Genomic DNA, 12262 nt, shown 5'->3' on the forward strand with positions numbered 1-12262 from the left:
AATGCTTTTTGAATAAAGACTCTCTCCCAAGAAATAGAAACTAATTAAGGGAAGAAAATGGTTTATTGGATTTTCCTTTCAAATGATAAAATCAGTGCATCTCCTGGCAACAAACTAAACGAAGTATACAAAAAAAAAAGGCTAAAAATTCTCTGCCAGGTAACCTATGTTAACAGTTTGACATACTTTTCCCCTCTCTCTTAGAAAAATATAAACAAATGTATATACCATGTTGGGCTTGAACTGTCTAGATCTTGGCCATTCTAGCAAAGTATCCTTTATCTGTTATCCCTCTGTTTACCCTCGTGCCCTTCTATGCTTTACTCTGCCTTGAAGGGATTTTCAAGGTTATGTTTAATTATCTTGACAGTTAAGACTGATGGAAACCTTGGCAAATGGGGAATTTCATGTTCCATCCTAAGGGTGGGGGAAACAGCCTGGAGGATTGTACTGTGTGGAAATGGGGACCTTGTGTGCCTGGATCCTGATTTTGTTTGTTTGTTTGTTTAAGAGAAGCTAGTAATCTGGATTTCCAGATGCAGTTTCTCCTAATTTTTAAATATTGACAACTAACTTAAATTTTATTTATTTATTATTATTTTTAAATAAATTTATTTATTTTATTTAGTTTTATTTTTGGCTGTGTTGGGTCTTTGTTGCTGCACGCGGGGTTTCTCTGGTTGCGGCGAGCGGGGGCTACTCTTCGTCATGGTGCGCAGGCTTCTCACTGCAGTGGCCTCTGTTGTTGCGGAGCACGGGCTCTAGGTGCATGGGCTTCAGTAGTTGTGGCTCATGGGCCCAGCAGTTGTGGCTCATGGGCTCTAGAGTGCAGGCTCAGTAGTTGTGGTGCACGGGCCCAGTTGCTCTGCGGCATATGGGATCCTCCCAGACCAGGGATCGAACCCGTGTCCCCTGCATTGGCAGGCAGATTCTTAACCACTGTGCCACCAGGGAGGCCCTAACTTAAATTTTAAAAGAATTACCCAGCTGTGGGTGGACTGGATTCAGTCTGGGGTCCTTCAGTGGGCCACCTCTGGCCCAGGCCATGGCTGTCAGTTTCCCTAGATGATTTCCAGGCACTTGCTTCCCTTCTAGATCACTGGTTCATCTCATCGGCTGTCACTCGGGCCCTCTTCCTAATAAGGCTGACCTGGTTTGTCTTTCACCTCCTTAACCAACCTCTAGTAACTCCCCATTGCCACACAGGAATGTGGGGACCGTCTTTCAAACCAGGCTGCTATTTCTTGGGTTGGGACCAGATATACTAGTAGTTGCTGAGAGCTGCTTGACAGATATCTTTCAGTTCTAGACTCTCAAGCCTGGTGAGATGCTTCCCTCTGAGAAGCCCGAGGGAACAAGGATGGAGACAGGAAAGAGCAGATGTAATTTCTCTCGACGCACGCCTTTTGAGTGGGACGGAGGGAAGATGAACTTGAAAAGTCATTTTTTACTTTCCCTTTTTGAGGCCGAACCCATATTGCTGGCTTCACATGGATAAGTACCTGCGTGATGGGCCTCTTGCTTTATCCTGCTGGGGCAGCACTGGACAATCCAGGCAAGCATTAAGGGAGGTGTGGAAAAGAGAACCCCAGCCTTGAAAGGGTCTGATAAGAAAAAGGGCAAAGATGGGGACTTCCCTGGTGGCGCAGTGGGTAAGACTCTGCGCTCCCAATGCAGGAGGCCTGGGTTTCGATTCCTGGTCAGGGAAGGAGGTCTCACATGCATGCCACAACTAAGAGTTTGCATGCCACAACTGAGGAGCCTGCCTGCTGCAACTAAGACCCGGCGCAACCAAATAATAAATCAATAAATAAAGTTGTGTTGCTGAAGAATTTTTAAAAACCCCAAAACTTAAAACTTAAAAAAAAAAAAAAGGGCAAAGAGTCTGGACTAAAAAATTCGGTTAAATGATCATCACAGTAGGGGGTCTCCCAGTGGGGAGAGTGTTTTCCCTGGAGAAAGTCATTCCTCTTCTCTAATGCTCAATGATAGCTCTCCCCAAGAAGACTGGGGAAGAGAGTTAGGAAATGAGTGAGTGGCCTGAGAAAACCCTCTCCTGAGTTTTCCCCCTTTGGTTTCTCAGTAATTGCGTTTAGCTGCAAGGCCCCATCACATTCAGGCTATAAATCCTCACTTAATCGCCTACTTTTGGGGAAGTGGGCTTCCCCAGAAAGGAGAATGGCTGAGTACCTGTTGAAAAGGGAGTTTCCTCCTCTAGTTTCTTTCTGACCCTGGAATGGCCAGGCTCCCTTTTGTGTAATCTTCCCTGTCCACTTCACGACCCTACGGCTATCTTGGTTTGCCCGTCTTGGTTTGCCGGGACAAATTCTTAGACCTGGGAGGAAAAACTGGATTTTCCAGTGATCTCACTCTCATTTAGCTGATCAGAGGTTTGTTTGGGGGCTGCCTCTGAGCCAGACTGTGTGTCAGGCATTGGGCTACAGCAAAGGAAGTCAGAAAAACTGAGATCAAGGTCACATGCTGGAGGAGACACAATGAACAAACAAACGAACCAGCAAAAAAGAAAATAAGTTGCAACAATTTTCAGCTGTAGACGACTACAGTGAAGGGGGAAGGAAACCTACTTTTAAGATGATACCGTAAGAGGGCTGGAGACTTGGGGTGGCCACGGAAGGCTTCTCTGGGGAAGTGACATTTAAGCCAAAAGTTGAAGTTGTCAACTATGGGAAAGTTGGGCATACAACGTTCTAGATGGACAAGTCAGCAAGGACAAATGAGCTTGGCTCCTTAGAGGCTGTTTGTGGTTAGGGTTGAGTGAAAGGAGGAGAAAAGGTGGGTGGGGCCAGATCCCTGGAGGCGTGGTAGATTCTGATAAGATGCTGGGTGTCTACAGTAAGCCCCTTGGTGGGTTTTAAAAATTAATTAATTAATTAATTAATTATTTAGCTAGCTGCACTGGGTCTTAGTTGCGGCACGCAGGATCTTCGTTGTGGTATGCGGGATCTTTAGTTGCAGCATGTGGGATCTAGTTCCCTGAGCGGGGATCGAACCTGGGCCCCCTGCATTGGGAGCACAGAGTCTTAGCCACTGAACCACCAGGGAAGTCCTCGCAGGTTTTAAGTAGGGCACGGCTTATTTTATTTAGGTTTGAAGAAGGCTACTAGCAAGGCCAAGTGAATAGTCCCAGGGCTTGGATCAAGGTGGCTACTGTGAAGGGTGGACTGAACGGGAACAGGCAGAAGTGAGGGTGGGCAGGGGAGGGACGGCTCTCTGCAGAGCACTTGCTATGTGCCAGTTACCACGTAGGCACTTCCATGCCTCCGTCCTGACCCTGCCGGGTTCAGCATTCTTCACCCACGTTGCAGATTATGGGGATTCTGAGGCCTCCTCTCTCCCAGGCTTCCTGAGCCTCATTTGAGTAGGGAGGAGAGGGCATTAGGAGGCATCCTGGGGTGGAAGGTCAATCAGCAAGGGTAGGGCTGGGCCTGTGGGCCACCACCTGGTGCTTCTGCTTTGATCTGGGAGGAAATCCTAAGCCCTGAGGGGATTTTGAGGCCGGCTTGGGTTGAACTTGTGCCAGCATGGGAGGACTTACTGTGAAAGTTTGTATTTCCCATCAGTGAACCCCTTTCAGAAGCCTGTTGAGAAGGGCTGATCGGGCGCAAATCAGGGTGAAGATGCATAATGATTTGGGGAAACTGGCTTGAGATTGCTGGGTTAATGTCTTTTCTCTGCGCTGGTGCCTCCCTCCCCTAAAGGAGAACTACCTACCGGTAATAACTGGTGGTGCTTTGATGAGCTGTTCCCTGTGAGTGCATTGCCTCCTTTATTCTTAACAGCCCTTTAAAGAAGAGTCAGTTACAGCTCTAACAGTTACATCTGAATTGACTGAGGCACAGAGAGGCTAAGTAACTTGCCGAAGAACACACAGCAGGCAGGTGACAGTGCTTGGATTCAGAGCTGGTGGCTTGGCTCCGGAGCCCACACCCTGAACAACAGCATTGTGTTGACAGTGGCCGGCACCAAACACGCCCTTAGTGATGGAGAATTACAAGGTGGCATCCCGGCACTCAGAGAAGTCACCTGACTGGTTTGGAGGGCTTTGGAGTGGGACCCAGCTGTGATGGAGCCCCCAGCATGCTGCTTTGACCTGCGTGCCTCAAGGCCACAGAAGATTTTGCCTCTCTGAGCCTCACCTATGAAATCGGTAGAAAAACACCAACCTTGGACTTCCCTGGTGGTCCAGTGGTTAAGACTCCACGCTGCCACTGCAGGGGGCACGAGTTTGATCCCTGGTCGGGGAAGTTCTGCATGCCACGCGACGCGGCCAAAACAAGAACAAAAACCCATCCTTACGTCGTGGGATTTTGGGGAGGATTCGTAAAGTAGCTTCTTAATAAACATTAGCTGTGAATCACATGAGCCCAGTTTGAGAAGGAAAGAGGAGAGAGATTTTCCTGGCTACCCCTCTCCCTAATGTGTGTTCACAAATTCCCGGAATTTGTCCTGCTCAGCTTTTTGTCCATCTGTAATCAGTTTCTTATTCAGTATTTCTAGATTGAACATATTCTGTATTCATCCTGTATTTACTAGCCACTTCCTCATGGGCTTGTTTCTCTCTGGGCCTCAGTTTCCTCGTCAATAAAATGAGGAGTCTCTGGTCCTACCTCCTTCTAGAGCTGTGGTGAGGAGTGAGTCAATTGACGTTTGTATCGGGAACAGTGTCTCACAGGTGATAAGTGGTCAACAAAAGGTAGCTGTTATTACTATTATTTGTTTCTGGCTGCCCTCCCACGGCGGGCAGGACCCTTCCCCAGGAGCCCAGATGTCTAGGAGTTGTTCAGTGACTATTTGTTGAGTGACTGGTCCCATTGTTTTCTTCTCTTTGAAATCTGAAGTCAGGGCCGCCAGGTGAAACAGAAGGCACTATTTTCCTCTTAATGGTTGCAGACGTCTCTGTGGGTGGTGTATTGACAGAAGGTTAGACCTGCATGGCAGCTTGCTGGAAGTTTCTTTACCACCAGGGTTTCTCAACATCGGGTGCTGTTGACATGTCCTGGGCCTGATCATTCTCTGGGGTGGGGGGCTCTCCTGGGCACCGTGGGGTGTTAGCAGCATCCCTGGACTCTGCCCGGTAGATGCCAGTAGCAGCCCCTCTCTCTTTGCCTAGGGGTGACAACCGAAAGTGTCTGCAGACATTGCCAAGTGCCCCCTGGGGGGGACCGGGTGGAGAACCACTGTTTTTCACCGTTCTAGACACCTGAGCCCCTTAAAAGTAATACCTGATGAATGCGGGGACGGGGTGGGGGGATGTTCTGAATTCCTTCTGCTTGCTGGGGGCTGGGGATGCAGACGTGATCCCTGGCATGTAGTGAGGGTCCCATAAATCTTGTTGTTATCATCCATTTCTCCCCACAGTCATTTAAAAATACCTTAAATAGTTAAATACGTGACAGGGATCAGAAAGAATTCAAAGAGGAGTTCAGTGCTGGCTGATTTCCTGGATGTTCCTTCAGGCCTTTGCAAACCCAGAACCCATGCAGCTCCTATTTCTTTCACCCAGGTTCTATTTCTGGCCTATTTCCACTTGAATTTTGCCCCAGGCCAGTACATAAAGACGTGATTCCTTCTCTGTTTCATTTTATGGCTGCATGTCAGTCCCCTATGGATGACATTGAAGTTGCTTCCCATCTTTGGCTTCCATCTAAGGTGTGTTGCAAGGGCTGTGCTAATCCATCCTTCCGTGCACTCTTAAGCCTGGGGACCTTCGTATCCAGGTGATGTTAAGCATCCTTTTGACCAGGGTAATTTGGGTGACATTCTGGGCCTAAAAATCTTTGCTTCCTCGAAAAAAGGCCATGCGGTGACTAGAGGGCCGGTCCCTTGTTCCCCGGTGTCTTCCCAGAGAATTTCCTTAGGCTTCGTTAAGGTGACTTTTAGAGAGGCCAGACCCCGCCCAGGACGTGTGGGGAACGTTGCCTGGTTATGAGCAGCAGCACCTCTTCCTGCATCTGCCCCCTTCCCTGCAATCTCTTCATCCCCCTTTCTTCTCCAGCCCGCTTTGCTGCTTTCAGCTGCTGCTGGCAGTCTTTTTGTTTTTGAACTGTCCCTCTGATGCTGTAACTCCCCATTGCAATTTGAAAGCCACCTACCAGCACCTGAACTTTCCAGAACCTGAGCTGAGTCCCTGCAGCCTAGATAATAGTGCACATGGGCTTCAGCCACGAGAACCAGGGCTTCCTGCGAGCTTGCTCCTCCGCCAGCTACCGTAAAGGCCAAAGGCAACTGGTTTCTCCACATTTTCTTTGTGGTGATTTGGCAGAGTTTCCAGGGCCTCAAATATGTACACAACGTCGGATGCAAGCCTTCTGGGCCTGGACCTGCTGAACGGGTGGGTGGGGTGCAGCAGTTTTTCTTGTAGGGAGTTAGGCCTGGCCTCCCCCTCTCTGTGTGAAGACCGAAAGAGCTTGGCATTCTGGAACCAGGAAATTCCTGTTGAGATGTCGTCGTTTTTTCCAGAGGGCTTCATCCCAGCTGAGGGAGGTGTGGGGAGAAAGGGCTACGTGGTGGCAATTGCCTCTAGATGTTGAGGCCTAAACAGTGAATTCATTTGTAAATCAGCCTCTTCTCCCTCGTTGGAAGCAATTTCTGTCTTGCCTGGAGAGTTTGGAAGTTTATCTTTTACATATGAATGTGCCCATTAATCACCACTTCTGCATTATTGGGAGGAGGGAGAGAGAGAGAGAGAGAAAAGTGGAGGGAGGCGGGGAGAGAGAGAGGGAGGGAGGGAGGAGAGAGGAGGGGGTGGGGGAGGGGGAGAGGGAGATTGAGTTTGTGTGTGCACAGTGGGAAGATGGTTGAGTTTGTGTGTGTACAGTGGGAAGATGGTTTTCTCATTTCTGGGAGAGGCACATCAGAACTAAAGATAATTGGAAACAATTATTTCAAAACACCTTCAAAATGCAAACCATCCCAACTTCATCCCCCTGCCTCCACCCGCCTTCTGATATGTGCACTCCAGCGAGTAGCACCACTGCAGCTTGTTGTGTTTATCCACATCAGCGAAATAAATGGCTCTTCGGTGCTCGCGCTGAAGATTTTCAGCTCAGCCGAGCTGCCGTCTGCCGAGGGTGGTAAATTAGAGCCGAAAGCCCAGGGACGCGAAGGCACGTCGCCGGGCCTCGGGCTGCCTGATTGCAGGGAGGTGAGGCTGTCCTGGCCGCGCTGGTCAGCCTGGTAAGTGGTGACTCTTAGCCTGTCGGCTGTGCTGCTTCCTCCTCCCCCTGGGAGAGGCTGCTGAGGATCCGGAAGCAGGAATGTGTGCCGTGTGGGAGCCTCAGTTCTCTTTAAAAGAGAGGCTAGGCCCTCAGAACAGCAGAGCTTTCTCGATGGCAGGTAAGCACCCCGTCCCAGGGTTACCTGCCCCTCGCTTGCTTGGCCTCTGCGGTACCCGGCTTCCTGGTACAGTGACATTTCCCCCAAGTTGAGAGTGACCCTCTTCCTCCACTGCCTCATCTCCATTCCAGCCCTTCTTTTCCTGATCTGGAAGTTCACAGTCACATGCGGGAGACCTTTTAGGAGCCCAGCTTAGGCCAGTGCAGCCTTTCCCCGGGGAGGCCCAGGCTGCGGCCCCGTCTTCCAGAGTCTGTGGGTCCAGGAGATGCTCCAAGTCAGCAAACTATTCGCCTGAGAGTTTCTGTCGCTTACGTGTTCCTTGTGGCTTGGACATTGTCTGTGGCAAGAAAAATGATGTGCCCTCCCCACCCCCACGCTTTGCTCCCGATTCCTCTCCTTTTCTGGTCCCGGGCCTGGAGGACATTCCGGGCTTTTGTTTCATTAGGATGTAATTACTGGCTGGAGAGGGCCCTAAGATTCCTGGGGAGGGAGGTCTGTTAAGGTACCCACTTTGTGTCTTTGGGAAACGCCTTGAAATGATGCACTGCGCTAGGCTCTGCAGCCCCTGGAGAGCAGCGTGTGGTCACATTTCGGGGAGGCCGCGGCGAGGGCTGGCAGTTACCCCGTGTGTCCTCGTGGCCGAGCCCGCACAGGCCTCTGCCCCTGCGCCTGCCTTGGCTGTTACAGGAGGAAACCTGGACCTCGCGCGGTCCTGTGGACGTGGAGAAATCGTGCCCTGGGCCGATTCCCGGCTCCACTTTACATAGGCTGGCGTTTCCGTAACTGAAGCCGTGGCATTGATTTAACATGCTCCTCGGAGAACTCAGGCTCTGCTTTTGGAGAGGGCTGGTGGTGGAGGAGGCAGAGGGGAAAGAGGAGGAGGAAGAGGAATGTGTGTGGCTTTAAAAAAAAGAAAACAGCTGCTGTTTATTGAGCGCTTCCTCTCTGCCAGGTATTACACTAAGAGCATCACATGAATTAACTCGTTTAATCTGTGGATAACGCCACGGGGTACCACCATCTCCATGTGACGGAAGGAAGAGCAGAGGCCCAGAGAGGTTGAGGAGCTTGCGGGGTGGCAGCAGGACTAGGTCCTGACCACTCTGTCCTCTGCCACCCGGCCTGACTTCACTGTCGGGTGGTGACCACTTGACTGTCCATCTCCAGCCAACCAATGGTTGGTCACCCTGCTTCCGTGGCCTTGGCTGCTGGTTTCGGGCCTGTTGACCGAGAGTCTTTCATTCAGCCCCTGTCCATCTTGCCATTGACCTCATCAAGGAAATTTAACACCCACAGAAACAGACCACAGGGCCGGTCCTCCAGGCCCTGGAGTCCAGGGGAAGCGCCCGGCCTTCAGCTGGGGCCCGTTCTCTCTCCGGAGGAGACAATTCCCTGTAACTGGTGTGTCATTTCCTAGACTCTGGAGAAGGACGAGTGCTGTGACTCAGGCGCCGGATGTGAGTGGGGGTGGAGTGTGCCTGGCCTGGATGCATGGACACTGGGAAGAAGTGTTGGAGGAGGGGAGATGGCTGCGCAGCCCCCCCAGCCTGTTCTGTGGTGTAGACCAGCCTGTGGTGCCACCAGTGAAGGTCGGGAGGTGACTCTGCTTCCTGGGAAGCGCCTTTGGGAGAACAACTTGCATCATCAGCAAGTGACACACCATGATTTTCCACTTTTCTCCCGGTTCCTGGAGCTTCCAGTCCCCACAGCCCACCGTCTGCAGCTGGAAAGGAAAAAGGCAAAATGAGAGTGTACTCTTAAAACATTTTGAGACCCTGAATTAGGAAGTCTTTGGGCTGCAGAGCTGAGACAAACCTCTCCCTGGGGTGAGGCCACCCACTGGGCCTTTGGAGCCGCACTGCCTGGGTTCACATCCCAACCCGGCTACTTGTGTGATCTTGGGTGGGTGACTTCGAGGGAAGGACGTGAAAGGCATTTTGAACAGGGTCTGGTGCATTGTGTGCAATACAGGAACATCTTAGCTGTTACTACCCGCGGCTCAGGAAAGCTAAGAGGCTGGGTTATCTTGAAGGAAGGCAGTCCCTTAGGTCAAGGGACATCTAGGAAGGCCTGAGCGGGATTTTTTCTGGCCTATCACAAGACACAGGTTCAGGGAGGATGCCTCACACGCTTGGTTCCTAAATACCCAGTAGACCTCGCCCTATTATGAAGATTTCAGTGAATTGGCACGGGAGGGGAAAATGCTGCTGCTTCCTGCTCCATGCCAAGCTGTTTCCCTGAGTCACGGCTCTGGCCTTTTCTTCTAGACGGCTTTACTCCCTCGCCCACGTTAACTCCTTCAGAACCAGACTTATTATGGGACGGAGGGGGTGGGCCAGCCCTGTAGAATCCCAGGTCCTGCTACTTGCCAGGAAGGTCTTTCAGATCAAGGGTGAACCGTTTCCCTGGTGATTCACTGTACAGTGGCTGTGTGTCATCATTCACGTTTATACATGAAATGCATTTAGAAATATGTCCCTGTCAGAATTAAATCATTAAAGAGGGGAGGAACCCCCCCCCCCAAAACCTTTGACTCAGCTTTCTGGAAGAGGTCCTCAGGGCAGCTTTGTTACCATGACGACAGCAAGGTTCCCACCCACCATTCTGTCACTGGCAGAGGCCTAGCCTCCATTGGAGTGGGTAGGTTTTTAAGTTAGAATGCTGGCCTGCTGTTTCCTCTCTGGGAAGGACACTGAATCCAGCCAGCATTTCTCAGTTTTTCTCCCTAAGAGGCTTCAGTGAAAGCCTCTGCTGTTGACAGATGTGTCTGTTGTGTGGAATCTATTAAATTTCTACCCCTTGGATACAGCCACTGAATGCTCATTGACTCTGGAGGGAGTTGGTGTGTTTGTAAGCAGGAATGGAATTGGGGTTTTTCTCTTTTGCTCAGACTAGAGGGTTGGGGACCCTCTTAGGTATGGGCAGCCTTGGGGCAGACCCCTCCTCTCACTGAGTTAGACCCTGCTGCCCTTTCGTTGCCTGGTGGCCTTAGTGCTCAATGGCTTATGAGTATATTCATTTCTAGGGATCCCCCCGCCTCGCTTTCACACGGAATTAAAGAATTGCAAAGTTAAAATAGACTTTATCATCCTCTGGCCCTGTAGTTTTTTAATCTTTAGAGTTGATGTCTCCTGTGAGAAGGTGAAGGTAGGCTATGGCTCCTCTTCCCAAGAAACTGCATCCACGTACAGAACCTTGGCATGCGGATCATGGGGCCCTGAAGCATTTTCATGGGCTCCAGGTAAGAACTGGTCTGTTCCTTTTCTCCATCTCTCCTCCCAGTTTACAGATGTGTCCTTGAGGCCCTGAAAAGTAGGGGGAGTCGCCTGGGGTCATGTGTTTAGCTGTTTTCATTCTTTCTCCTTGCCTCCTTGCTTGGCTTCTTCCGTTTCCTGGGTTCTGAACCAACCCTACAGGTAGCGATGAGGAAGGAGAGGAATCTCTAGGCTGGAGAACTCACACTCCATCCCCCAAACATACAACCTAGAGCATCTTGAATTAGTGTGCACCTTAATCCTCCAGAAAGCTGGTTAAACCCCCGATCACTGGGCCCTATTCCAGTTTCTGATGCTGTAGGTCTGGCGTGGAGCCTGAGAATGTGCATTTCTAGCAAATGCGTAGGTGATGCTGCTGCTGCTTGTGTGAGGGCAGCACTTGGGGAACCATCATCCTGGGAGATCTCAGCCACAGGTGATTGAATGACTTACACTGCAGTGGGAGGAGCTGGAGAGCTTTCTGGCCCCAGGGGTCGACCAGGTGTGGGCTGGGCTGTGGGTTTCGTCCACTGTGCCCCATGCTCCAGCTCTGCGGTGCTCCAGGAGGCTAGTACCACTCCTGGTAGGGATTGGGAAGTATGTGAGGCACTTTTGGTTGTCAGTGTTTGGGAGCGTCAATGGCAGTGGGTGGGAGGGGGCTGAGGTTGTCCTGGCAACGGGGAGGAGCCGTCCCTGCCAAAATCCACTAGTGCTCTGTTGAGAAACATCGACACACTACAGTTGACCCTTGAAGAAGACGTGTTGGAACTGCTCTGGTCCACTTACACGTGGATTTTTTTCATTTGACCAATGTACCCGTGTTTTCATTTGACCAATCTTTAAGTGTAGGGGAAAGTTTGTGTTTGATTACAGAGCACGGTATGTGGAATCACAAAAAACTAGGGTTTGAGTCCTGATTCTGTCCAGACGGCTTCCCGCCCTTGGGTGAGTCCTTTATCAGTTCCTTTGTTTTTGAGGCAGAGATAGCAGTACGTGGATTTTCGACTGTGTGGAGCCCAAACCCCTGTGTTGTTCAGGGGTCAGCATTACTTGTTTTTTCCCTGAATTTGTTCCTAGCTTTCCACTGGCCTGACGTTGCTCACGTGCTCTCTTTCAAAATCTGTCCACAAATGGAATAATACATGCGAAATCAAAACCTTGGCCCAATGGCTTTCCCTTTTTGCCTGGCTAGGGTGCCATTTCTTCTGAGATACATCTCCTTTGAGCCCCCAAAATGCTTTTCTTAAATGCCCATCCTCTGACACTTGAGCAGAGTTACCTGGGTTTATTAGATCCATGTAGAACAAATCCCAAACTCTTTCCTGGGGTCTGCACGCTCAGGCTGATCAGCCCCAGGTTTGTTCATTTGGTGACATTTTTTATCCTGAATCAGGTCTCTGTTATTTGCTCATTACTGGCTTTGGTTTGCACCTGCTGCTTTTTTATGTGACGCTGAACCTTCTATCCTTTTTTATTTTCCTTATTTTGATAAAGTAGTCCAGGCACATGATAAATAAGGGCACATGGTGGAAAATAATCCCTCCCCCACCCTTTACAAGCTCTCCTCCCCTGAGGCAACCACCGGTCTCCATTAAGAGCTTGTATTTCTTGTGTTCAACCAGGAATATTTTAGGCTTATGTAAATTATGAAT

At 50.3% G+C, this 12262-nt stretch overlaps 1 protein-coding gene across 14 annotated transcripts in view; it reads left to right on the plus strand.

Annotated features, from left to right (window-relative positions):
* The window catches only part of ZMYND8 (zinc finger MYND-type containing 8), a 131520-nt gene that overhangs the window by 23057 nt on the left and 96201 nt on the right, over positions 1 to 12262 (plus strand). The window contains exon 1 of one of the 14 annotated variants that reach the window (XM_081256919.1): positions 6859 to 7197. The exons of 12 other annotated variants lie outside the window; for them this stretch is intronic. Coding sequence is in view for 1 of the 2 variants with exons in the window: in XM_081256922.1 (XP_081113048.1) it covers positions 7278 to 7356 (79 nt within the window). In the remaining variant the exon portion in view is untranslated. Of the gene's footprint in view, positions 1 to 6858; positions 7198 to 7238; positions 7357 to 12262 lie in introns of those variants that run through there. One more of the 14 variants, XM_081256922.1, reaches the window with a different exon arrangement.

The sequence above is a fragment of the Mesoplodon bidens genome (assembly GCF_964165515.1).
Source record: "Mesoplodon bidens genome assembly, chromosome: 15".
Taxonomy (NCBI): domain Eukaryota; kingdom Metazoa; phylum Chordata; class Mammalia; order Artiodactyla; family Ziphiidae; genus Mesoplodon; species Mesoplodon bidens.